At 38.3% G+C, this 27,605-nt stretch overlaps 1 protein-coding gene across 1 annotated transcript in view; it reads left to right on the plus strand.

Moving 5' to 3' along the window:
* The window catches only part of Maml2 (mastermind like transcriptional coactivator 2), a 336,157-nt gene that overhangs the window by 212,461 nt on the left and 96,091 nt on the right, over positions 1-27,605 (plus strand). The window contains exon 2 of the mRNA XM_003472713.4: positions 14,760-16,319. Coding sequence (XP_003472761.2) covers positions 14,760-16,319 — 1,560 coding nt within the window. The remainder of the gene's footprint in view (positions 1-14,759; positions 16,320-27,605) is intronic.

The raw sequence follows: 27,605 nt of genomic DNA on the forward strand, positions 1-27,605 counted from the left end.
AAAAGCAAGTAATGATGTATGAAAGCAGAAAATGGAGAATGGTGTGAATGGATGAATAGATAGACCCAGGCTGTTGAACTGTTCTTTCTCTTCCGCTCCCCCTCATATTTTCTGACTTTTGGCTATATTTTCTTTGATGGCGAAAACGATAGGCTTGATAATACATGGTGATAGGCATGCAAAGATCAAACTTTATTAGCTCTTTCTTATTCAGCATAAAACTGTCTGTTCAAATACAATTCCAATATGTGACCTTAATTTAACAAGCGATTAAACCCGGTTCCGAGGCTTTGAAATATCTGTGGTTATTAAAATAGGGAAGATACTACTTTCAACAGGCTTTTAGAATTCTTAGATTTATAAAAATGTACTGGAATTTTCAATGTAGTCATCCAGTGCCAACTATCTCTTTGTTAAGTGTCTTTGGGTGGTTTTTGTCGTGCTGTTTCTTAAATAGAATTTTCCCATATGCTGATATTCATTTGGAAATAATTAAAGTATATCTTTACACAGCATCAGTATTTCTCAGTGTCTGCATTTCTGGTGGCCTGGGTTCCCTCTCATCTTTTCTGCTTCAAATGCATTCTAAAGTTCCTCTTCTGATGCATCCTATTTAACCACTCCCAAAGAAACAGGCAAATGTGTGCTTTACACTTAGTATGTGAAGATATGTTCTGCAAACTTACTGGCATACAGAAAAGAAGGTAAATATGGGGGAAAAAAACACGATAAAGTGAAAGAATTAGTAAGATGACAGACTCATTCATTCAAAAGTGTTTAACTGTGTACCTCCAAAATACAAAGCATTGTATTCACTTCTGTGAAGGATACTTTCTAAATGTTAAGGCAGTCTTCTGCCCTGTTACTCCTATTGCTGTCCTCTTCCCTCCTTGTTTCAGCCAAGCTTCCAGGAAGAACACACTCCCACCTTGCTCCCTCTCAGGACACTCATTCTCTCAACATGTTGCTTCTTAGTATTACTCCCCCCCCCCAATCATTTGCAAATTCCACAGGCCAGCAATTCAGCTCGCTTGTTACAGTATTTGGTGAGGTTGCTCATCTTGTCCTTGAATTTTCCACTGCCCGTCTCTTTCTCTTCTTCTTTAACCCTGTCCTCCTTACTCTTTACATCTTGCTGTTCTCCAGAGTTTATTTCTCCTTTCGCTACTAGGACACTCCCAATCGTATCCATACCTGCAGCTAAGGCTTATGTGCGCTCTCCTGACCTCCCTAACAAGGGAACATCTGCACTTATATGCCCCACAGATGTCGCCTGTTTGGCATGAGCATGCCCAGACTAGACCCCATCATCAATCTCCTTGCCACCTCACTGTGAACATTTCTTTAGCACATGGTCCATCATCTGTCCAGTCTAATCCAGAAAATTTCAATTTGGTCCTAATTCCTCTCCCCCTTCCCCCTCCTCCACACACCATTCTTTTGCATACAATTAGCCATAACTTTTTAGGGTTTCTTATTCCCAAATTCTTCCCTATTGACTTCATTTTTACTGCCACCACCTTAGCTCAAGTCCAGGTGTTACTTTCTCTTGCTGAGTGTCAAGACTCCACTGGCCTTCTGACCTAAGCTATCCTATCTCGAGTGCACCTGCAGATATCTGGTGCACCAGACAGGAGTTATTTTTCTAGAACACATGTACATCATGTCACTCCCCTTCTTGAAATCCTTTGGTGCTATTTGTGGTCTTCATAGTTAAGCCCATGTTTCACTGCACCATCTAAGTCCAAAAAGTTTCCCCTGCCTCTCACTGAGCCTCATTTTCTATCAGTGGTCCTAGGCTTGCCTCACTCAGCCTGGCCTGTAATGTACAATTCCCAAAAGACATAGCTGTCATAATAGTGTTTGCCTGAAATCATCCTCTGTCAGAAAAAATGAAGTTTCTTCCAGTGGATACATTTTAGTAAAGAGCTTGGGTTTTCAGTAAACCCATTCTGACTCAAGTACTGGGTGGGCAATATTATTCAAGTTACTTAAACTTTAATAGTCTCATTTTTCTCATCTGTAAAATGAAACTATATATCTCTCAAGGCTGTTGTAAAGATTTTATAATCATAATAATAGCAGCTGGTACTATTGGATAGTGTCTATGTGTCAAGAACTGTTTTAAGCACTCTGCATGGATTTATTTAATTTTGAATTGACTTATATTTATTATGTATATTTTGCAGATGAGAAAATTAAGGTGCATAAGTCAGATAACTTGCCCAATCTTATACTGAAGATAAATAAGAGGGGATCCAACAAGATAATGCCAGGACAGTGCCTTCCTTTTGGTAGTCAACTCAATGAATGTTCTTTCTCCTCTTCTTTCCTACTAAAGACCCACGTCAGAACTATAAGAGACTGAGAAGATTAAACAATAACTGCCTGTTAAAGGTTGTCAAAATTAAAATGTTTTTCTACTCTAACTCGTCACAGAATACATTTGACATCAGATGTGTGGGAGTTTTGTCCCCACAAACCGTTAGTCCATTTTCTACACAGCAAAATCCTTGAAGGTGGGCAATATGTAATGAAAAAAAAGGCTTATACAGCTCATGGTTTGGAAGGCTAAAAGTGCCAGATCGATTGGTCTCATTTGTCCTCTTTTAAGAGCCCAATGGTGATAATATCATACTAGGAGTATATACAACAGGAGATCATATAAAAAGACAGGAAGCCAGAAAGCAAGGAAGGTCCAGCCTTGATCTCTTTTTATAATAACTAAGCTCTGAAAAAGAAAAAGATTTGAGGTGAGATTTAAGGCAAGAGAAGAAAATCCACGGGGTCAAAGAGAAAGGCTATCTTTGAGGTTGTGAGGGTGTACATAGGGACATGACAAATTCAGAGAGGTTATCATGGACAAGAAAGCATTTTATCTTCTAGAAATTTAGCTAGTGGATATAAGATAGTAATATTGAGAGAGATACAGTGAAGAAATGTGTATTTTGGGGTAGGGTTCAAAGCCCCAGTGGCATCAATCTTGCTGACTCTTGCATTAGACGCAGTTTGTGGAATTTCCTTGGTTTAAAGCTATGCTGTATTGTATCTAAAAGGCAAATGAAATAAACTGCAGCAATATTTTTGAAGAGTAGAAGATCCATGAATTAACTCTGTGATTTTAATATTTTAAGCAGACATAAGCAACACAGTAAATGGTTTTCTTTTAAAAATGGTGCTGAATGAACTCTAATACATGTCTGATTATCTCATGCCTGAGATGGGTTTGTAGTTAGTATAGGAATACAAACAGCCAAACTGACAAGTTTTGGGACTTTATTAACTGAGCTCAGTGACCACCTGCAAAGAGCCCTGTTTCAGACTCAGATCTAGTGGCCCCAAAAAGGAGGTTTACAGAGTTGGGTTTTTTTAGGTTTTTTTTTTTTTCAATCGGGAATCGAACTCATGATCTTGGGCTTGCCAGGCAGGCACTTATGCCACTAAGCTAAATCCTCGGCCCAGTTATAGAGTTTTAAAGCAAAAAACCGCAAAGCAAGACATCCTGTTGGAAACAGTTTAGCTAGAATCTTACATTAATTTTGGTTGACACCTGTATCCTGCTTCTTTGTTGAGCAGGTTAATTTTTCTCTTGTGGGTGCAGCTTATTCTGCTTTTCTCATGGGACGTGTAACCTGATTAATTTTTCACTCTTCTGGGTCAAATACAGGGCACAAGATGGTGTCAGTTATGCCAAACTACAACAATGTCCATTCTTACAATGATCTAGCATCTTCTTTTTTTTAACTGTCATCAGTGGGTGTGAGTTAGCAGATATGAAATCCCAGGTTAGTGCAGTCTACATACACATACACACTCACTCTTTCACTTTCCCAAGATGATGAATGTTAATTTATTATCAAAAATCCCCAAAAATACATTCTGGGAAACAGTAGTTCTCAGTGGTGAAGGCCCTCTGCCCAGGTTATTTCTTTGACAAAAGAATTACCATTGATTCACAGTCTAGACTTGCTAAAAGTTTTATTTTCTCATATAGGTGGGTTTTTTCTTCTTCAAAGAATAAGGCCACACATGAAGAATTAGAATCTGTCAGGTGGAGAATTCATCTCAGTCATATAATTACTGGGCTGAGCAAGTTAGATCAAAGTGAGGGCACTGTACTGCTATAGGGCATTGCTTCAAAGAGCAGTTGAATTGCAAACACTATAAGGGCTTCATTGTCTCCCTTTTAATGTCATTTAATCAAGAATCATCCTCCATAAGTGTATGGCAAATAGTGAGATTTTAATGAAGAGCTGAAAAAGTATATGCTCAGATCTTCTTGCAAAGCAAAGGGACTTTTCTATAAATTTTCATTTTTATACAAAAAGGTTTCAATTGCCCGGAGTGTAGGTTTGGATTCTGCTTTTTTTTTTTCAAATATAACTAAATATCTTTGTAAATCTGCTCATGTTTCATAAAGCTAGCTAGGCAATTTCCCTTAGATGTGTCTTTGTTGTGAAAATAAATATAGACTCAAGTGAAGGCTGAGATAGTATCTAAGAGAGTATCTGTCTGCATCATTTGTTCATATTTAGGCTAACATTAGAAAAAAACCACATCAACCCTTTATGTTGAACCTAGATACTGTTCTGTAGGAAAACTATTTCTTTAAAACTTTCAAAGAATGATGACATGAATGCCAAAAACACCAAAGGAGTTGTTTGGTGCTTTCAGGGACTTCTCCAAGCTACCTTCTAAAATGCTGCTTAACATTCTTTTGTAATGGCGTTAAAGATGAGCCTGAAACTGCAGGGACCTCTTAAAACATCTGCTCATACTGCCTCTGTCTCCAGGTGACTGAATTCAAACACTTAGTGTGGTGGCGTAGTCCTGTGTTGTCCAAACACGATTCACATGGAATTTATCTTCAAAGTATTCTTGTGCATTGAGGAGAGCGTGGTGGAGATGTCCTTTCCAGACCTCCCTTGGGAATGCCACATGGAGATGTGTGAAGACAATAGACACCCGGCTGGAATTGTGCTGTCACAGAATAGCAGGGCATACTCTTCAATAATAACACGCTTCTTGCAGAAAGGCTGTAGAAGAGCTACGTTAATGACTGCACAGAGAAAGTTAATAGAGAAAAGAAATTAGTGCCTTTAGCCTTTCTTCAGTTTTTCAGTGTTGGTCAATCAAGAAAAATATGCATTTATGTTATGAGGATTTTAATCATAGTGTTTGGCTTTATTACATCTCTGTTTCAGTTGAGATTAGTTGTTGTAAATAACAAACGCTTTCTTGAAGTTTCTGACACAAAAGAAGAATGCATGGGGGATATTTGTTGGATATTTAATTATATGAAATATAGCACTTCAAGTTTTCCAACAGTAGAACCAGGACTTAAAAAGCTTCAAAGAATCAATCTTTTTCTTCCCTTTCTATTCTTTCATTCTATCTGGAAATTTAAATAAGAACTATAAATGAAATAACCAAGCAACTAAACTGCATGACAACAATGAAAACATTCTTTAGAAAAGTGATCATAAAGAAAAAAATCTCTGCTAGGACCACCTTAAGGTGTGATTTAAGAAGCGAGGGGAGGAGTAAAAGAGGAGGATGAGTGTATGCCAGTTAGAGGGCTGCATACATGCTGAAATAATTTTTTGTGTTCTAAAGATTAAAAAAAATGAGAATAGTGTGACTGCAGCTCAAGACTGGCTATGGGAAGGAGATAGTACATGTGGTTTCTGGGTGGAGAACTCACAGGAGCAGACGGAGCAAAACGAAGGGTAAAATTCCAAGGCTGTAGTTGGAGGATACTCAGTATTTCACTGTACTTGAAAGGGAAGAAACCTAAAAAGGAATGCAGAATATGATCTGAGAAAAAGAGATTGAAATGTAAGGACTTTCAATGCCCTTGTAAATTGATGGGCCAGTAAAGATGGCAGGAGAGATGCTGTCATAAAGTTAAGGGTGGTTGTGTTCTATGTTATGTTACAAAAAGATGGAGCTCTTCAGCAGCCATGTTTAAACCCCAAGCAACGAACAGACAACCCTGGAATGATGTGACACTCCTTGCTCTCTATATGTGTTCTGTTAACATTTTAATTGGCACCAATACAATTTTGGAATGAATCTAACTCATGCCAATACAAGCAAAGAATGAGAAAATTGTTGCAACATCCGTGTTTTATCTATCTCTCAAAAACCTTTCTGTGCTGTCCTAGTATCCAACAGGTCTACGATTGGCATCGAGTTGCTAAGAATCTTCTGTATGGTTTAAAATAGGGTGTGGTTCATGATCCTTGGCAGGAAAACATAGATACCCCATAAATGGGCTCATTTGATGTTCTCAGACCACTGACTGCCCAATGTGACAAATCACCCAGTCAGGGAGCATTTGCCTGGGCTACAGCCAAGCTTAGATTGTGGGGATGGATGAGAAAGATACTGTGTCTTTCATTGAGTTTTGAAATCATACTGAAGGAAAGAACTTGTAATTACGAAGAACAATATAAAATAGAAAATGCTGAAATCATTAAATCATGAAGGGAAAAAGAGAAAATGTAGGATGGATCTTGAGCTGGACCGTATAAAAAAAGCACTCCAGACTAGGCTTTCCAAGTCAAGGAGGTAAAGAGAGGCAATTTGATTAGTGATAATGCATTGTACATTCAGCTGAAGAAGACTTTTAGAGTTTTCAAGCAAATTGCCAAAATTTTGGACATAGCATTTATTTTGGATTCACTTCAATATATTTTAGGCAAAAAAAAATGAGTCATGGTTAAATTATTTCATGCACAAAGCATCTGCTTTTTTCAGGCTTTCATAGAATAGCTTGTTCATTTCTGTGTTAAACACCAGAGAGTCCATATCTGAATGACTCCTGGAGGTTGTTACTTTACAATGATTCAAGCAACTAGTCAGGGTGACTGAGCATAGAGTCACCAGCAGCTGGGTATCACCAACTGACTGAATCTGAAACAACATTGTTTAGTGTACATTACGTGGGAAAGTACTTTCTAATTTAATTTAAACATTCCCTTGTTGTTGGACACAAATTTTGTTTATATTAACATGAAAAGATTAGAGCATTGTGAAACACCATATTTCACCCGAATATTGGAGGAGGGTTTTGGTGCAGGGGAGTGAAATCCTTTTCCAGTTTTTCAAGGCAGAGCTTCCTTTCCTCTCTGATAATAATCCCATCCACACTTCTGCAGAGTGTTGATCACATTGCACTATTGGTTTTCATTTTGTTTTCAGACAGATTAGTAAAGTCCTTTTCCTTTGTGTCAGTTCTAACACTTACTGTGATCATATATTAGGAGCAATGTTCTAAACTTCTTTTGAGCTTTGATCATCTGATCTTTGTAATACTCCTATGACTTAGATACTCTTATCATTGTCTTTTTCTAGCACATGCCTGGCACATAGGAAAGCAAGGATAGCAGTGAGAAATATCAGGCAAACTTAGATTCAATTCTGCCTTGTCTACTGAAGGAGCTCTTCTCCAAATTGGTACTTTACACACATGTTGCTAACCTGCTCTAAATCTTTGAAACATTAATTATTATTATTCATACCATACAGATGGCATGAGTCATTCATTGGTTTGGGTTTACACAATAAATAGGAGAGCAGCAATGGGAACACAGCTTCATTAGCAACTGAATCTCATGCTCTTTCTAGATCCCATAGCATCCCATTCACTTGGGTAAAATAGAATGTTTTGTTCTTTGACGTAGTACATATAGCATCTCCTTCCTTTCAACAAATGGTTTGCTGGTTGATAATAAACCTGAACTGTTTTCTAAGGGGAAGTTATAGAAGTGTCCCTACTCAGAAGATGCTGGTATAAAATACCCTTTCTCTGTCCTATACTGATGAGGGTATTTCTGAAGTAAATTCTAAGACTCTTAGTTAATCTACCACAAACCATATATTCAAATTAAGAAGGAGAGAAGGTGTCAAAGACATGTGGACTATAAGAGAGCTTTGTACTTACTATGTTTACAAGGATGACTTTCTGACTCATTTCTCTGCATAGATTCTGAATTTGCAGTGTTGTTGCTTCTATATAAAAGCTTATCTCAGATTTCATAAACAACAGTTATTGTGTAATACGCAAGTAATCATATTTCTCAGAGTCCAATCTTTATGCAACAAAGTTATGGAATAAATTTTTCAGATTCATCCTTCTCTGACCTATCTACCACTGCCACCAATAATGACAAACAAGACCCAAAACCAACCAACCAAAAACACAAACTCACATTTTTTTCTTGAAGGAGTGAAAACACGTGTTTCTAAAGTTTGCACAGGACACGTGCCCTGACTCTTCCCCACATTAGGGACAGAATCAAGTTGAGGTTTGCAGTGGCGCCTAGTTTTGGAGACCCAGCAGGAGCTGAACACCACTGTGACACTGCCACAGGTTGCACGGCTCTTCAGCATGGGTTCATAGCAGTACTGCACATTTTCTTCATGGGTCCTGTTCTCAAGACTTTACATTCTCTTGGGAAAGTGATTATTCAAATAAAACTCTGATAGAACCATTATACTGCTTGTGAATTAAGCATGAAAATGTTCTCCACAAATCACAGATGACTGCTCACCGTTGTTTCACCACTAAATAGAAGCTTCCCAAGAACTAAAATCAACAAATCATTATTTGAACACCTGTAATAAGGCCAGCGTTGTGGTAAACACTGAAAGGAACTCAGAGAAGTGTGTAACTTGATGCCTACCCTCCAAGAGCTGATAGTCTGGGTGGGTACATCTGATTACCATATGGATATAAAACAGTATTTAACGATACAATAAGCTCAAAATTCTACAGGACCAAAGGAGAAGCAAGCACTTTTTGATATCTCAGCAAAAGTCTAAAACCTCACATAGCTTGTTTTGGGATCAGAGAATCAGATAGGAATTGCTCTCACTTCCAATGTGATGAGATAGATAAAATGTTCTATTTCAACAGCCCAAACAATTTACCTCAAGAATCAAACCAAGGGCAATGTGTTTCAAATTGGTCTCTTCCTAGTGTTATCTGTCCCAACCATATTTCTAATCAGCCATAAGTAAAATGGCTTGAGGAAAGTTTACAGGTGATGGGACAAAGGTAGTCCCTTCAGTATTGGGGCCATGGTGAATTTGGTTCTTGAGTTTATGCCTTCTTGAGAAAGACAGAAATCTACTTGAGGAAAAATGTGACCTATGTGCTGAATTGTTACCTTTGTGTGGTACATTCCCTGTTTCTAGGGCAGCACAGAAGACAAAGAATGCATTTATTTTGTGGAAAGGGATAGGGAGAGAGGAAGAAACAGAAACCAAAGGATTGTGCAATGATGGCATTCTCCAATCCCTCCAGGAAGTTTATGTTTCGAGTCCTTTACAAGAGAGAAGCGTAGTTATTTAAAAAGCAGCAGTTTACTAGGGACTCAGCCCCATCTCTTCTGTGTGCTGCATTTTCCTGAGCTGCTCTTAGATTCTCTATCTCCAGCTTTCAGAGCAGACAGGTCACTACCTCTGGGCCATGTTCCGAGCAGGTCTATGTCTACCCCCTGCAGAAATCACAGGCTTTAAATTTAGCATTGAGTTGTTTCAATAGAAGAATAAGAACCAGAACAGAAGTAAAAATCAACCTCTGCCTGAAGCTCAGCAAAAGAAAACAGTAATTCCTGGGTTGTTTGCACACTAGATTGGGCTCGCTGTGTTAAAATCATTCCCAAAGAAGCTCTTTTTTCAGACGATTAGCAAAAGAGTGATGTTACATGTACAGTCTCACAAATTAAATGTAATCATTTTGAGGTACAGATTTATTGTGGAAAGTAAAAATGCTTCTCAGCCTATCTAGATAATGGAAGAACTGTAAATAGTGCTGATTTGGAATCCTGCATACTCTGCCACTAGCCATCTGCGAATTTTCCTTTACACCAGGGATGATTTGATAGTGGATGGCTCAGAACTCTCTCTGGGTGCTTAGTAAATCTTGCTGACTGACCGAGTAACCCTTTGCTCTTGCATTTGTTATGCTGGAGCCTGAGGGGTGATGGACTGAACTTTCACCATCAACCTCCAGTCAGTGATGTCACCGTTCTGTCCCTGCCATCCATCCCTGGGAGTGTAAATGCCTTTACCCTTGTCTTGTATGTACAATGCATCTTCTTTCTCTTGTCCTTTTGTCTTGACTGTCTGTGTCCACTGTGTCCACAGCACTGTTGGCATGTGGCAAGGTGAAAGCCAGCAGGAAAGCAGGCAGTGAACTTAGCAATTATGAGTTGAGACTCTGGTACCAGAGAGGCCTGGGCTGGCTTCCTGCCTCTGTCAGTACTATGTCATTTTAATTTCAAGGACTCCGTTTCTGAACTTGTAAAATAAGAATAAGAGGCATGCTTCAGAGACTTGCAAGATGATTAAATGAGACTCCGCACATCAAAATACCTGTCTACTATACGCATTCAATGCATAGTGATCATTAGGTGAGGGCCATTCATGGGTCTTTGGCATTCTTGCCTTTGAGAGCAAAAGACTGGACAGAAGATTTAAAATTACGTTCTATTTTTGGGTTGGCATAAATGTAAACAAATCTATATTATATTAAAACATCTATTTAATTTAAATACTTTATTTTGTTTTAAAATAAATTAATAATTTGTATGCAACCCTAAGAATCCCCTGGATACTGTTAAACTGATGGGTATGTCAGCCCCAGGTACATGATGTGTTTCAAGATCCTTCCTTCTACCTTTTCCATGAGATTAATTATTTTCTGGAACCAGCCTCTTGCCAGGATCATATACTGCCCTTACCGTATTGTACTGCAATTAAATAAATTGCCTGTGTCTTGCTTTCTTCTCTGTTTCTCCAGCTACTCAAAAGGTCCACGCCATGGAGCTCCCAACCCTCCAGTTCTACTGTGTCCTTCTCTTCTCTATTTAAACCCACGTCTTCATTGCCCATTATTCTGATAGTCTTGTTCCCCTGGGGGTTTGTCCTTGTTCTGATGAGTTGCATAGAATGTTCTAATAGACTCTTTCCACTGAGATATCATCAGCTAACTCTGTTCCTCCTCTCCTGCTACTATAGTGTTTGCGTTTTCACAAGAATCTTTAAAAAGAGACTCTACAGTTGATGGTGACCCTTTTGAGCTTTCAATGATACAAATAGTCCACAGTGACGAATGTGCCATAGGTTCACCACCACTGTTATATCATAATTCAATATCATGTATCTGATGGAAGTATTCTAGTCCAGCAAAGGTATATAAACTTTGAGAAACATTTAGATTGTATTGTACCAGCAGTTTTGTGCCTACTACACCTGTGTATTCAGTAGGCCTTGGCAATATAATTATCACTGTAAACATCTAGAATGCTGAACACATGACTCCGCATATCTACCAACTTCACTTGCTAAAAAGTGATACTGGAGGTTTAGTAGGGTGTCTTCTATCCCAATAGAAATGCATTAACACTTTTTCTGTCTCCCACTTAAAGCATTTCTCTAGCTATGCTTAGTGATGGCCTTGCATTGCTATACATGAAGAACAAACTACATTATTGTTCATTATTTTCAGAGTTTGGGCAGGAAAATGATCTCAAAGATAACACTGTTTGTAAGGAGAAAACAATGGCACACAGAAGTGATATACAGTGTCAAACCTGAAGTGGCAAATAAGTTAAAGGCAGAATCAGTGTTAGAGTGCACACAACTGTTTAGTACATGGCTGTCGTAGCATTTACCTCTGTTAGTACCAAGAGTGTCATTTTCTACAGACCAGAGGCTCTGCACGGGGAATACTTGGTTGGATTCCTGGTTTCATTGATTACTGTGAGTGTCACCTAGAAAGGTTATTCAATCTTTAAGTCTTATTTGCAAAGTAGGCAAAAGGGTAGAAATAGTATCAACCTTTAGAGTTGTGAGAAATCTTTTAGTCCTCCAAATTCAGTGAGATTGTTAATACAAAGACTTTAGCATGATGCTTAGTATACAAGCCCTTAATAAATGACGGGACTATTATTACTCTTGTCACTGCTTCTGCTGCCAATCCTAATTCTGTTACTGCCCCTACAATGCTGGTGGTGTAAGGAGAGAGTTTCCCAGAGTGTTCTGCACTGCCCAGGGAGTGGCTGGAGCAATAGGAGAATCTGGCAGAACAGGTTTTTTTTTTAAAGGGGTGGAAAATAAATCAAGGGCGATAACTTAAACCTGAAAAAAGAATGTAGTCTTTTGTTTGTTCTTAACTAGCTGCAAATGAACCTCCAAAAGGCTGAAATAAATCCCAGGCAACATGGCTGGATCTTTTTGGTCTGCAATCTTTCTGGCCCAGGAGGAACTACTGTGGCAGTTTTGAGTTTCTCTGAACGTGATGGTGGCTGACATTGTTCTGCGATGATGCTGTCCATGCCAATAAGTAGACAAGATTAGGACTCAACAAATCATAAAGAGAGCAAAGAAGGAGATAGAGAAGTTTCAGGTCCAGGTATAATGTGTGCCCTTCCCCTTGCTACAAATTGTTCGTCACTGAATGTGAAGCCTCAGGGGACATAAGAACTTTGGCTGAAAATGACAGATGGTTCGTATTAGCTCAGGTAAACAGACAACTCGCTATAAAGATCCCATACTATATGAAATGAAACAAAGACAGATGCCCAGCTAACCTTCTATCAGTGTGTGTGCCTCTTCTCTGCCTCATTCTGCTTTCTTTCTACAGATGGCTTTGGTTCATATAATGGAACAACAACTTATGTTTTGGAAAACACCATTCAGCTTGATTTTCCTTTCCATGTCTACAATTCCTATGAAAGGGATTGATTGGCCCAGCTTGGGTCAGGTTTCTTTCTCTGGTTACTAAGCAGCAATTGTAAAAAGTTAAGACCTGTTATACCAGCACTGCACATCCACTGTAACTGTATCCTTCTTGTAAAGATGAGGAATGACTGAAACAGGCACTGGAAAACTAGATGCAAAGAAATATATTATTCACAATCAGGTTTGTGCTGCATTCTGGCCACTCCCAGTGTTCTCATGACTTTACCTGAAATCTAAGCTGTTTCTATACTCACTGCCCCTGGCTGCTCCCTACTACATAGGACCTAGCCCTAAAACAATCTAATTCTAGATAACTGAGTAGAAATAACAGAGGACCACCCAGACCTTATGTTATAATCCAGGTCTGCCATTTTTTAGCTATATGACCCTGAGCAGGTGTCTATCTACAAAATAATAATAATAATAATAATGCCTATCTAATGGAATAGGCATGCAGATTAAATAAAATAAAGCAACAATACTTAAAATATTTGACTTATATACTTATGTTAATTTCTTAATTAAGCTACCTAGAAATCTTCAGCAGGGTAAGGGAGTGGTTCTAAGTGAGAATAAAAGTGATAGAATATCTTATCTGAGAAGTTTTTCTGTCTCAAGTATTTTACAATTATCCTGAGCAAAAAATTAAATAATGTAAGTGGGTTAGCAGCATTGAGTAAGCCACACTTTGACAGATAAAGTCCCTCACTTTAGAGATAAATCAATAAGGATCAGAGGGCCAGTGATGAATGTCTTAACCTTCTTGCAAATGAATTGGTTTCTTTTCTAATGACCAAGACTTATAAACTATAATTTGTTTACAGTTAGTGAGTAAAGCACTTTAACATTCATGAGCCCCTTAAATGTTGCCATTTGGAGACACACTCACTTTTTAGAATGTAATCAGCATACTTGTCCTATGAACTATAATTTGTTGAGTAGTTATTACGCCAGTACTGTACTAAACATTTACATAGGTTATCTAATTTCTTCCTGAATTAAATGCTATGGTTCCCATTTCCAGATTATGAAGTTGAGGCTCAGATAAGCAAATTTCCAAGGCCACCTAGCACTCAGTGACACTTGCAGACTTGGCTTAGCCCCCTCCTAGTGCCTGAGCTTTTAACACTTGTGCAGTGCCACCTGTCAAAACCTTGGTACCAGGATGTACAGACAGGCAGCTAAAGAAACTAAAGAAAATCTGTGCTTAGAGTATCTCTTTAGTGAATTATAATCTCATGGCTTTTGTGTCTCTACACAATATGGTCCTTTCTAGCATGCAGTGGCTGAGGCAGTGTGCAGGGACACTCTATATCTCAGGTAAAACCTTGGAACAAGGGGTCTGGGAATGGCCCGGATGTGGCACAGGGCTAAATACTAACAATATGCTTCTTGTTGTCTAGCTCATGATGGGCTTGAATGCAAAGCACTGAAATTATAGAAAGAAAATTAAATGTGCAATAGATGATATCTACTTGGAACTGAGAATGATTTTATTTACTTAAAGGGTATTAGTGATAACAGGGTTGAAATTGTGAAAACAAAACAAAACAAAAAAACCAAGCACTTCATCTAAGCTTTAAATTTGTTAGTTTTTTCCAACTTGGTCCAAATTGTATGTGCTGTAATCATCCATAACTGCATGTGCAGTGTACTATTCCAGAAAATAAGAATGACTTAGTGATTAATCTCAGGTATTGTGAATAACTCTATGTATTTGAAGGATTTTTTTTATCCAGTGACCTCTGTACCAATCATGAACAACACTCATCTCTAACCTAATTGATCTCTCATCCAGAAATATTTGTGTCATTGTGAGTTCTGATATGTTCTAGATTGTGCCTCACTTGTAATTGTCATGTTTCACTGCATCCTATGTGTAAATGAAAAAAAAAAGTTTTTTTACTGCTGAGTACTACTGAACTGCTTTTGACTTATACTATAATTGGATTAATATCTCTCTCTTCCTTTCTCTCTTTGTTTGTTCCCTTTCTGTCTTTCAGCTCCAGGGTTCCTTGAAAAGAAAACAGGGAGTCAACCTATCTCCTGCCAATAGCAAGAGGCCCAACGGCTTTGTTGACAACTCATTCCTGGACATCAAAAGAATCCGTGTTGGGGAGAATCTCTGCACAGGACAAGGTGGTCTCCAAGTAAATAATGGACAAAGTCAAATTATGCCAGGAGCTTTGCCTCTCAACCAGGCACCTCTGAGAAAGACTAACACGTTGCCACCACATGCAAATTCTCCTGGCAATGGCATGTTTAACATGGGCTTAAAGGAGGTAAAGAAGGAGCCAGGAGAGACTCTGTCTTGTAGTAAGCACATGGATAGCCAAATGACCCAAGAGAATATTTTTACCAATAGGTTTGGAGATGACCCTGGAGAGCAGCTGATGGATCCTGAGCTACAGGAACTATTCAATGAACTGACCAACATATCTGTGCCTCCCATGAGTGACCTTGAGCTGGAGAACATGATCAATGCCACCATAAAGCAGGACGACCCATTTAACATCGACTTGGGTCAACAAAGCCAGAGAAGTACTCCCAGACCCTCTTTGCCCATGGAGAAGATAGTGATCAAAAGTGAATATTCACCTGGGCTGACTCAGGGTCCCTCGGGCTCTCCTCAGTTGAGGCCCCCATCAGCTGGTCCTGCATTTTCCATGGCCAACTCTACCCTCTCCAGTTCATCACCAATTCCAACAGTTCCCCAGAATCAGGCTCAGCCTCAAACAGCATCAGGAGCAAACCGGGCTCTCCCAAACTGGCAGGAAGTATCCCATGCCCAGCAGCTCAAACAGATAGCTGCCAATCGTCAACAGCATGCCCGGATGCAGCAGCAACAACAGCAGCATCAAACTGTCAACTGGTCACCCTTGCCTTCTGCTGGACCATCGCCAGGTTCATTTGGGCAGGAGAAAATCCCTAGTCCTTCTTTTGGTCAGCAGCCATTCAGCCCACAGGGTTCCCCCATGCCAGGGGTAGCAGGCAGCAGTAACCAGTCAAAAGTAATGGCTAACTACATGTACAAGGCCAACCCCTCAGCCCAGGGTGGGCACTTAGATGTGCTCATGCAGCAAAAGCCTCAGGATCTCAGTCGAAGTTTTAACAAACCACATCCGGCCCTGGAACCTTGTCATGGCAACACCAAGCCTTTATTCCATTTTAACTCGGATCAAGCAAACCAGCAGTTGCCTTCTGCTTTACCTTCCCAGAGTAAGCCTTCTCTCCTGCACTACACCCAGCAGCAGCAGCAACAGCAGCAGCAGCAACAACAGCAGCAGCAGCAGCAACAGCAGCAGCAGCAGCAACAGCAGCAGCCGAGTTCTATTTCGGCTCAGCAACATCAGCAGCAGCAGCAGCAGCAGCAGCAGCAGCAGCAGCAGCAGCAGCAGCAGCAACAGCAACAGCAGCAACCATCATCCCAGCCAACCCAACCTGTATCAACCCAGCCTTTGCTAAGGTCACCGTTGCCTCTTCAACAAAAGATCCTGCTTCAGAAAATACAGAATCAGTCTATCACAGGCCTGGGATATCAAGCCTCCCAACAGCACAGACAGGTAAGGGCTCTACAGCCTCAACCCCAGGGTTCCCAGAGACTAATTAACTTGGCTCTATGCTTTGGTTACCATTATGTTCATGTTGGGATATGAGCAAGACCAAAATCAGTAGTGGTCTTTGTGGACTCACATAAAACCTGGTTTTCTGGGAGTGTCTAAAGGCCAGGGCTCATATTTCCTTATAAAGCATTATTGTCACTGGGATGTTTAGTGATCAAATGCTTAATTATCAAGCAAACTAAAAGAAAAATATTGTATTATAACTGATACTATTAATGACATATCCAGTTGTCAGTCAGATTCTGATACCCTTGATATCCATTTATCTAACCAGTAAACCAGGCACTAAATCAATACACTCTCCTTGAATTTCTGCCATGTGTAGGATGTTGTGATCAATGTTGAGTATTGCAACAAGACCAGAGGGTATTAAGAGTACTAAATGACTGTCTTATTCTGCACTAACAAACTATAATGTTTCAGTGCTCAATCTATCATAGAAGATCCTGCTGTGACTCCATATGGAGCATGTGAACTGAGTGTCAGCCCTGACTACGTATTATTCCTATAGCTTCCAGTTTGTAGAGGGGAACAGACTTCCATAACTGTCATTTTAATACTGAGTAGAAAGAATACCAACATGAGAGAAGAGATTAGGTAGCTTCCCCAGAAAAAGAAAATCAGAAAAGGCTTCTGGGAAATGTAATGTGTAACTGTTTAAGCATTAAATAGCAGGACTACTGAGAAATAATCTATGGCTTCCTTACGTGCTTTGTTTAAGATAAAATAAATCTTCATTCCACCCAAATATAAGGAAAGTATAAAGATAACTGCATGTAGGTTAGGACTTACAAGCAAGTAAGTCCTAACCTACATGCAGTTATCTTTACAAGCAAGTAAGTCCTAACCTAAGGAAATTGCAAGAGGAAAATCCTCCTGGAAGGAAGGCAGGAAGAAGGAAAGGAAGAAACGAAGAAAGGAGGGAGGGCACGAGGGGAAGAGGAAGTAAGTTTGAAACTGCTTTATGCATGTTACTTCAAAAGACTACATTAGGTATCCGTGCTCAGAGATGGCATATTATATGTCTACACAGTGCATTAGGACAGTATGATAGTGCAAACCTTAAATCTAGTAGCATTCGTAGAGTCGTTTGCATGGCTACCACCCAGAAAAAAAGTACTGCGAATACCACAGAGTGTGTCCAAATTAACCTCTGCCTTAGATGTGGGCTAAGAGAACACTCAGTACAAGGAAGATTCGGTGTCCCAAGTAAAGGCCTCAGCTCTTACTCACTTAGAATTATATGTCTATGTGTGCATATTTTAGTGTTAAGTGTATACTATAGCAAATAGACTTGGAGTAGACTAATACTGTATGCTATGTGCATATGTATGACATAATCCTTTAATAATTATTCTGTAAACAGGTGATTTGGGGATCATTTAAAGACAAATTGTGAAACTGCTTTCTAATGCCTGTGTAGGCATTTTGATTTAGGGAGCAGTAGCTCTGGGTCCTAGCTGTGCCACTTCATGCAATTTTGAACCCCTCTCAGCCTGTTTTCTCATGTGAGGGTGATAATAATATCCACTGGGGTTGCACTGAGAATGAAGTGATATATTTCCCAATATTTCCCAAAGAGTCTCGAATAAGATTAGTATTGTGATCATAATGTAAAGAACAATATATTCAAAACACATTTAAACAACCACTAGTCAAATGTAGGAGAGTAACTGGTTTAATACAAGCTATATTTCTAAAATAAATTCTAACATAAACAGTATGGAGGAAATAAGAGAAAACTGCCCTTAATTTTTTCATTATGCCACAGTTATAAGTATGTCACAATTTATCCTCTCAGGCCCAGAGTTCTGACCATAAAAATGGAAATTACAACTAATAGGATAGCAATAAGTTAGTATCTTTTAGTACTTACTCTGTGTCTGGCATGATTTCTCCATTACTTGTGGTATGTCATTTCACCCCTATAAAGGAAGTGCCATAATCCCCATTTTATAGGTAGGAGAAGTGAGGAACAGGATCAATAACTTTCCCAAGGTCACACAGGTAATAAATACTAGAGCCAGGATTCAGATGGTCTACTTTAAAGACTATGCTTTCAACCACTATTATATATAGATTACAAGTAGGATTTGTTGGGAAATGAATAACCATTGTAGGTCTCTGTAAGAGCTCTGAAAAATAGTTTCTTCTAATATGGAGCCCTATTAACATAAACTGCATATAAAATTAAAACCTTTAAGGATTAAAAATCTTAATTCTCTAACCTTCAAAGCTGTTAAAGAAAGTAATTTTAAAAACAATTATGTGATATTTGATCTTCTTGATATGTATTATGGAGCTAACAAAAACACTCGGTTCACATCAGGAAATATATCCCTTTGGTGTTGTATTAGCTCTTTTTTTGAGAACCTACCTGCCACCTCCAGTAGCCTCTATCTTGTTTCCTGACTCACTACTGGTATAAGTAATGTACACATTCTCCTGTCGTCTTAATCTCCACTTAGGCTTCCAGGATCCAAGCACACCAATGGTGCTGATGGCCAGATCAACACCTCTCAATACCTGGGATCATTTTTTTTATATTTCTGAGCACATATAATGCGTATGTTTCCAGCAAATTTTACATTTCTTCAAGAAAGCCTTTAGAAAGTAGTAGAAATTATATTAACATTCCAATCTACAGGCTTCTCCTACACAAGCTGGCCATGGCCACTAACTTACTCATTTTATGAACTGAACGTTGTCCCTCCTAGGCCAGTAGTTCTCTGGAGTCTGTTTCTAAAGTCCTGTGTCTGAGATTTATGCAAATATACCAGGGATCTGTACTAAAGAAAGTATTTTCCTCTTGCAAGAAATCATTCTAGAAGAGGTATACAGTCTAATAATGGTACTATTGTTTGGTATAGAATTTATCTGCGGGTTGTCCCTAGGGCACACAGAACATTTGGTAGATTATTGCCAAAATAATAATATTCATGCTGTCAGGGTGACTTTTTGAAAATAATCAAACTGGGGAATGTGGCTTTGGGTCACAACCAAAGAATAGCTATGATATGACAAGGCTGTATTTCAAGGGCACTGTATGAACTTTCTCTGAAGGAAATAACTAAAAGAAATGAGTTGCTTCTCCAGATGATAGTGTCAAGAAGCAATTTTCATTTGTTTTACATATATATATGTATATATATACATATATATATATATAGCTAAGATCTTCTAGTTCTTATAGTAACTGTTCTTAATTTAGAGTAGTTTTAATGCTTCAGTCTACAATATACAGTAAAAAAATGTGTGTGTTCTCATATCAAAACAGGTAAATATCTGTTACTTATAACCAAAATCACAGATAGGAGAAGGGGTTGAGAATTAGACAATTCTTAAATTTGTCAAACAAAATATCTTAAATAAAAATACTAGTCAAGTATTTTTTTTCTAGTTGTCATACTCATTTTGTGGCAAACATAGGAAAATTTATTATTGGATTTGCTAATTGGAAAACTTTAGCCTTGGAAATGGTAGAAATCTTGGCTCTCTGCTACAAAATGGTGGTTGGAATTGGTTAATCAGTCGCTTGCAGTTTACTCAGTAGATGTGCGAAGGTGAATTTCTCTTCCAGAGCTCGGAACCCAGATAGATCCACATGCTCAGACAGAAGCTGAATGTGGGGGTTTTCTGCAGCCCTCTCACTCTCCTGTGTACTCACTTCTGTTCCTTTTGATGGGAATGATGCTTGAGGGACAGATGCAGCATAATCAAACTGGTGGATTTGTCTTTATTATTTCATGCTTTGACTAGGAAAACAAATGTTATTTGGTGTTTCTTAAAATGTCCATGGTAGACTCTTGTCTCAGTAATATTTTGGAGTTTAGCAAATAGAGACCTTGTGGATATGATTTTCTTCTCTTCTTGACTTGAAGGCTATGAGAGAGGAAAAGAAAAGAACACGACACAAGAATTTCTGATTCAAGTCTTCAGACACTTAGTAAAGTCTGAGAGAATATTGGCTGACTAGAGCTCACAAGGATTCAATCCAAAAGTTCTTACCTCTTGAATCAAAACGTGATCTGTTTCAGAACTATATAATCAGTCACTTAAAGTATAAAATTTTCCTAACATTAGATCCATGCAACTAAAGTGGGTTCTATATTTGGTTTAGAATTCTCCCATGTCTAAAACTTCTGGGAGGGAAGGCAGCCAGAGAATGAATGGTTTGTTATGACTGAAACATAAATTTGTACATTTCCTCCTAGTTTAAAGCCAACTTCTTCAATCATGAACTTCCTCCAACTCTCTCTACCTAGGCAAACTTAGCTTCACTACTCCATATCAACTTTTGGTATAAATTAAGCAACTATTCCAATGTCTTCTTCCCTACTTCTTTAAGGTAATTTTGCATGCCATCTGATTTTAAGGATGAATACTCAGAAATTTGTTATCAAAGTGGCCCAAATGGTGCAAGAGGAATCACTTTAGGCATATATACTGACACTACAACTAAGCTTTATTACTCAAATGAAAGTGCCAAAAAGGACATAGAAACCTTCTATCTGCTAAAAGTGTCTTTTTAATGGAAAAATCTTGGATTCAATGTTTTGCAGTAAAATGACATCCAAGCCATGCCTACACTGCTGGCTAGTGGGTGACTAAAAGATCTACAATTAGGCTGGTTTAGTTTGGGCTAAGAGGCTAAAAGCCAGTTGGAGGACATCAGGAGCACAAAAAGGCCAAAAGCAAAGCCAAGCCAAAGTCCTAAAGATGCTCAGAAACAGTGCATTCATAACCCAAGAAGGAGGCCAATAGTGATAAGCCTCTCATCAAAGTAAATTTAAGTGACATGGACTCTGGAGTAAAGATGGGATTGAACCATAAAAGTAGGTAGGTGGTTATTGCAAATGACTCATGAGCATTTGATAGCTTCCATTATTACCTGCACTGCATTTTGGTAAGAGGGAGAAAACTTAACTGCAGACTTATGCTTACATTTTATCTTTGTTATTTCATCAATTATAAGTTTACAAAGGAAAGAAAAATTTATTTTTAATACTCCAGAAAAACCAATGCTTAGAAAAGGATACAGAGTGAGTTTCCAGGTATTTGTGCTAATATAATCGGTATTGAAGATTTTTAATTGGAAAAATTAGCAGGGGGATTTTTGTACATTTTATTGATTTGTGTGTTTTAACATTGTCACCAATTCTGTGCCATGCACTAGTGACCCAAATGGTAAATATTGTCAACACATTTGAAGGTGAAGATACTGAGACTCAGAAAAGTCAGACCTGCTGCCTAGATGTACAGTTAGTAATTAGCTTCTTTTTAAAAATCTAGGCTGGATTATGTTCTATGCTATTCAAGTTAAAGAAATAGAGATGCTTTGGATTGTGTAGCAGTCTTTTTGGTACTATATGTTTGAAATTTCACTATTTCTTTATATTCCTAGGTAAAATCACTACCTAAGGTAACATTTAAGTCAATTCTGATGCAGGGAGGGATCTTCAGTCAAATTCACTGAATTGCTTTATCTGAATCCACAGATCTCTAATTTTTGTATGGTCTGCCATGCCAGAAGCAATAAATTGAAGATTCCAGGCTAAATTGGGCTCTACTTCACTCTTAACTCTGGCAATAGCTTTTATTCACTCATTCAAAAAAAAAAAATGTTTAATGCCTGTTAGGTGCCAGGCGCAATTCTGGATACCGCTGTTACAACTGAGAACAAAGATGGAATCTTGGTGCAATAAGAGGGACACATAAAAAATTTCAAAAGTACTTAAAAATTAAGTAATCATGGAGCATTTTTAAATTGAACTATTTTCATCATATTGCAGGCTTATCTTGCTTTTGTTACTAGGCTAATTTGCTGATGGGCTTTTTTGGTACATCCGATCTCAAATAAAAATGAAAAAGTACCAAGGAATAGATATGTAACTTAACTTTTAAAGTGAAACTTTCCATAGTTTTTTAGTTTCTTTTAAAGACAAAGAAAATTTGTTCTTTTTCATTTTCTTTGACGTCACCCACTAGGATTTAAGACCCACTCAGAGTCAGCCTCACAATAAGATGAAACTAATTCTCACAATCATTCATTCATATGATGAAAATGTATTGAGCTCCTATGGTGTGCAGGAAATTTGGGATTAAAAGATTAAATGATCACCTTGTACCAATTTATTTAAAAAGATGAAGAAGGCATGGTTCCTCCCTTCAGTGAGCTTTTTACCTGAAGGAGACATCTGTCCTACTTAGATTCCCCTAGGATATGTGTTGCATTGCTTAATCCGTAACCCATTCTGTGTATTAAATGAGCAAAAATCACAGGAGCATTTCCCCTAAGTCAAAAAGCTTAATTTAAACATACTATTTTAGCTTTTAATAAAATAAAAGTCTATTTTCTTTACTTTTCTTTTTTCCCATTTTATTTTGTTCTAGTGTGTAAATAGCTCAGAACACAGTGGAGTGAATTATCATAAAACAACAATTAAAGCCTGTGTTCTTCAACAGAAAAATAAACACAATAACAAGAAGAACACCTTAGCCTTGGAATCATAATACGCTGGACTCAGCTCCACAGTTGGGGAAATGGCTTCTATTATTCTCTGTTTCAAAGTCTTTGTCTGTGCCTCTCATTCATCAATAACAGCTATGCATTTAAAAAATTAGTTGGTAATTTAGCCTGTTGAATACCAAGTTTCCAACTAGGAAAAGAAAGGATATAGGGTTAAGAAACAGATTTGATCCTGGAGATGCAAATGCAAGAGGGTTAATGGAAAATCTGACAGATATTTAACTGTAATGTGCATTAATGTAGGTGACTCAAACAATCCCTTTTGCACCCATTCTAATTAGTTTTGCATTTTCTAATCAGCTGTCAGACATTATCAGTTTCATAGAAGGGGTGAATACTTCTTTTAGTAAAATCCAAAGGAAATAGAAACCTGTTTAGCCAGTGCCTTAACCAGTAAATGTACCTTAATTAATGTCAGGCACAAAGACTTGAAATTCAAAGTGTTTACTATGAGGCATTCTAGGTTTGAAACCAAAGGCCGCACAAATGTTTAGACTATTGGATCAAAGAGGTATAATGTGAATAAATCATCTTACTCTTTAACACTGTGTTTCAAGCAAGGGAAATCAAACATATATGCAAGCAGACAGGAGCACGGGCACACACAGAGTTCTCTAGATGCTGATTAGAGAACTCTAGCTGAATATTTGATGTTATGAATCTGAACAATAAAGTGTTGCTGCATTCTCCAAGAATTAAATGGAGTTGAGCATAAGGAAGTCAACAACTATTTTCCTATGCTTCCTGCAAAACCAAATTTTCAAGGACAAGACGAATGGAGATGACTGACCTGTTCACTTTTCTTTTTTCTGCTGATTCCCTCTACCCTAAATCACAAGCATTTTTCCAGTTGGTTTTTATAGGAGCTTAAACTCAGCTCCACATTCAGGAAACATAAACTTCACAGAGAGGTTTTTAGCCTTCTTTGCTGGTAACCCACGCGCAGGTCTGTGGGGTGAGCACAGCAGTCTATATGCCTCTCATTCTGGTCTCGGGCTCACATCTCTGCTCTCTGAGTCTTTGTCCAGTTCTCTCTCCCCTTGGCACATTCTTCCTTCTTTCACCCTTGCCCTATAGACCGCTTTTGAACTAGCCTATCTTCCCTAACCTTTTTGAGACCTGTTCTATGGCAAATCTTAAAAGGGAGAGGAGCACACAGCCTCTAGAGTTGCTTTGGGAATAAGGGTGAAGACACGTTTCCTCGAAGAGGGTCCGTGCTGCAGAGGTCATGATTTTGATGATGATGATGATGAGGTCTTCCTGTCCAGATTAATGAATGCTGCATGGATATGCTCGTGGGCCAAATATATCCAAAGCAGCCTCCTACCATCACCTTCTTTCTCATTTTAGGTGCTTGTCTACTAGCCTGCCTCCTGCCAGTCTTGCCAATATGCAAGAAGGGCAAACATTGTACAATAAGAAGTTTGCCATCACCTTGAGCTACTTGAAATCATTAAATGGTCATTTTTTTCAGGATAAATTCTAGCTCCTTAATGTAGCTAATAAAGCCCTGAATGATCTGGCTCTTGCCAAACTCTCCGTAATTTTATCTTTTATTCCTAACCTTCCCTTTCTCTTGACTTCTGTCCTTCTATCTATTCTTCCCCAGTGCATACACATTCTGTTCTTGGCTTCCTCTGTATTAAATGCCCTCCAACTCTTGAAAAGTACTATGCTTTCTTTCACCTCTAAGCCTTCAAATATTATGTTTCTTTTGCCTAGGATGTCCTCTTGTTTGACTAACTAGACCCCAAGGTTTCTTTACCCAAGACATCATTTCCTCCAGAAAGTTTCCCAGACCTTGAAATCTGTATTGACTCCCATCATAGTTGCTCTGATACATAACTCTGCTTCCTCTCTTTAGTACATGTCACCCATCACATCTTTATTTGAAGGTGTCTTTAGTTAGACTGCTGGTCACATGAAAGCAGGGATTGCATCTTTCTTGTTCCATCTATTATGTTTTAGAGACCCAAAATATATGTGAGTGTAATGAATTATGCCATAAGCCTATCACTCTGTCTCCTATCCTGGAGATTTAAGGATACCAACACATTAACCTCTTTTCTCACAATGATAGGAGTAGGAGGTGGCATTTACACCAGAAAAGCACCATGTTCCTATGGACCTACAAGCCTAGTCCTTCTAGTTTCTGTTTTTAGAAACTGGAAGCCAGAAAATCCTTTTTCACCTATCGCTCAACCTGTGAGTGAGGATTCTGAAGTGGCACTTTTGTTGGAGGCTGAATTGCTCCACATCCTGAGAAATGATGTGCATAAGAGTAAATTAGGAGAGTTTTATCAGAGACAGTTTTTTCAAAGATTATTTTCTACCATCCTGATGTCAATGGAAAAATCATTTTAAAAGTATATGGATTGTTTTTAAACACAAGTAGAAATTATGTGTAGTATAAACTAGTTGCTTAATTCAGCTGTGCTGAATGTTACTGAGTAGATTTGCTCTTTAGAGCTATTATATAACTGCAGTACAGAAGTCCCCCCTGGGTGGCCTCAAGTCAGATCAAAAAGACTTTCTAAATATCTATATACCGAAAACGTTTCAGAGATTTTGATATACAGCTGCCGTGGCCCTAGATGGCTCCTACCATCCTTGGAGCATCTATCTGTGATATTTACTCTCTTCATTCTATCTTCAAGCAGGTAAGTCTTGAGCATCCTTCAAAAATACTTTTCTATCAATCCTGTACCCTCTCTGAGTCCTGCTTAGGACTGGGCTCTTAAATTCAGCAAACATAATTTCTTGTTCTTCTTAGGCTTTTTTATTCTGATACCACTGCATGATTATCATCTCTGTCTCTGTGTGCTATGATTATTGAAACACACCCTCAGCCTTCTACTTTCCAGCTAGGTTATCCATTCAAAATTCCATCTTTATATAGGGCCAGTGACTAGAGTTCCATTTATCTCTGTTGGTCTTGCGAGATGTCCTTTCTAGAACTGCAACTTTATCGAAGATGTAGCCACTCCTTGCATTCTACTTTACGGCATCAACTCTCTCTAGAAATGCCTTTTTCCCAACCATTGCCTGATCCCTTCTAACTATGGCTTCTTGTTCATCCTCTCATACAGTTCTGCAAGTGTCTTATGATCCCAGCCCTGAGCTCCCAGCTCTTTCCCTGAGTCACCATTTGCTGTATTCACCCTTCCTCAAGCTGTGAAACAAGCAGTTTCTTCTTTTAGTGCCAACAGCACAGTGAAACGTTTTATTACTGTTCACTTCATTGTATTATAATTTTTCTAGCTCCCTGTTTGGTCTACTGAACTGTGAACTCCTAGCAAATTGGGTCAGGGAAGTTTCTCTTCCCTGCCACTGAACTCACACAACACTTTTGTATTTCTCATTACAGTCCTTGTTTTCTACTTTAAATTTTAGTTATGTCCTTATCCCTCAATAGACTTCTGCTCCTTAAGACCATGATCTATAGATAATTAATTTTCTTATACCCAAGGGCTAATATCTGAAAGTGTCCACCTATAAGCAATGAGAGAAACAAAAAATGAAGGCGTAAAAGGTTATTATGATGTGTATAAGTGTGTGTCTGTGTGTATATGTATGTATGGGTGCATGTCCACATGTGTATGTTATAAGCCATGTGGTCTTAAAATCAAAAGAAATGAAGTGATTTACGAATAACTTCCGGTATTGATCTTAACATAAGAGTATTTTTGATAACTTATGCATTAGTTACTTCCTAAAATGTTATGACCATCTTAATGCCCATATATGACTTTGACCAAGTTACTTAAATTCCCTGAGTCTGTGTCATCTATAAAATAAAAAGGACAGCACCTATTTTGTAGCACTGTTGAAATTTTCCATGAAAGAATCCATGAACCATTCCACAAATTCATGGCCTGCACTCTGCAGACAATTTATGAATATTAGCTTGCCTGTCTTTGCAAAGTAATGACTCTCCAATAAAACAGTACAAGTCCTGTGCCAGGAGACACCTGCAATAAATGATCCAAAACTGTACCTTCATTTACCTCTGAGTAGCTAGGCAACTAAGGCAAGAGAAATTCTGCGGGGTATATATGTTTTTTTTTTTTCTTTTAAATATAAAAGAAAACATACAAGATCATCAGTGGAAGCAAACCTTTTTTGGAAATGAGCTCCAAAGTGCATTTATCATTGGAGGGGTTGGGTAATCAAATGGACATCTTCCACTGGGAATTTTGTAAAAACATCATGAGACTGTTTACTTTTATGTTTCTGTTATTAACCTAGATTAAAAATCTGGGGCCAATGTTAGATTTGAATTCATGATAGGCTTTTTCTCTGCAAAGCTGAGGTAAGATGATTTTAAATGTAATTTTCTGAAGACCCATTCTAACAATTTTCACTGCTTTAACAAAAACACTTCCAACCCTTTCTCTGCCTTTTCAAGGTTTCCCTGAGGCCTCTCCCATTTAATCCAAAAGCAAGATTTATTTACCTTATAGGACCTTATAAGAATGCATAATTTAAATGCTCCTTAAAATGCCTCACTCAACTACCAGGTGTATGGAATGAGTTTCCGTTAAACCTGTGCTTTGTGGAAAGTAGATTAGACCTGCTATGAGTGTATGCCTCAGAGTCAGATTGCAATGGGAACTTTCCAAAGCCTTTTAATATGCTATAATTTTATGTATCCATTACACAGAATCCTTTACATAGAATAAACCCACAAACTCCTC

Source organism: Cavia porcellus, unplaced genomic scaffold (assembly GCF_034190915.1).
Source record: "Cavia porcellus strain 051 isolate PalLab524CR breed Dunkin Hartley unplaced genomic scaffold, mCavPor4.1 scaffold_9, whole genome shotgun sequence".
In the NCBI taxonomy this organism is placed as follows: domain Eukaryota; kingdom Metazoa; phylum Chordata; class Mammalia; order Rodentia; family Caviidae; genus Cavia; species Cavia porcellus.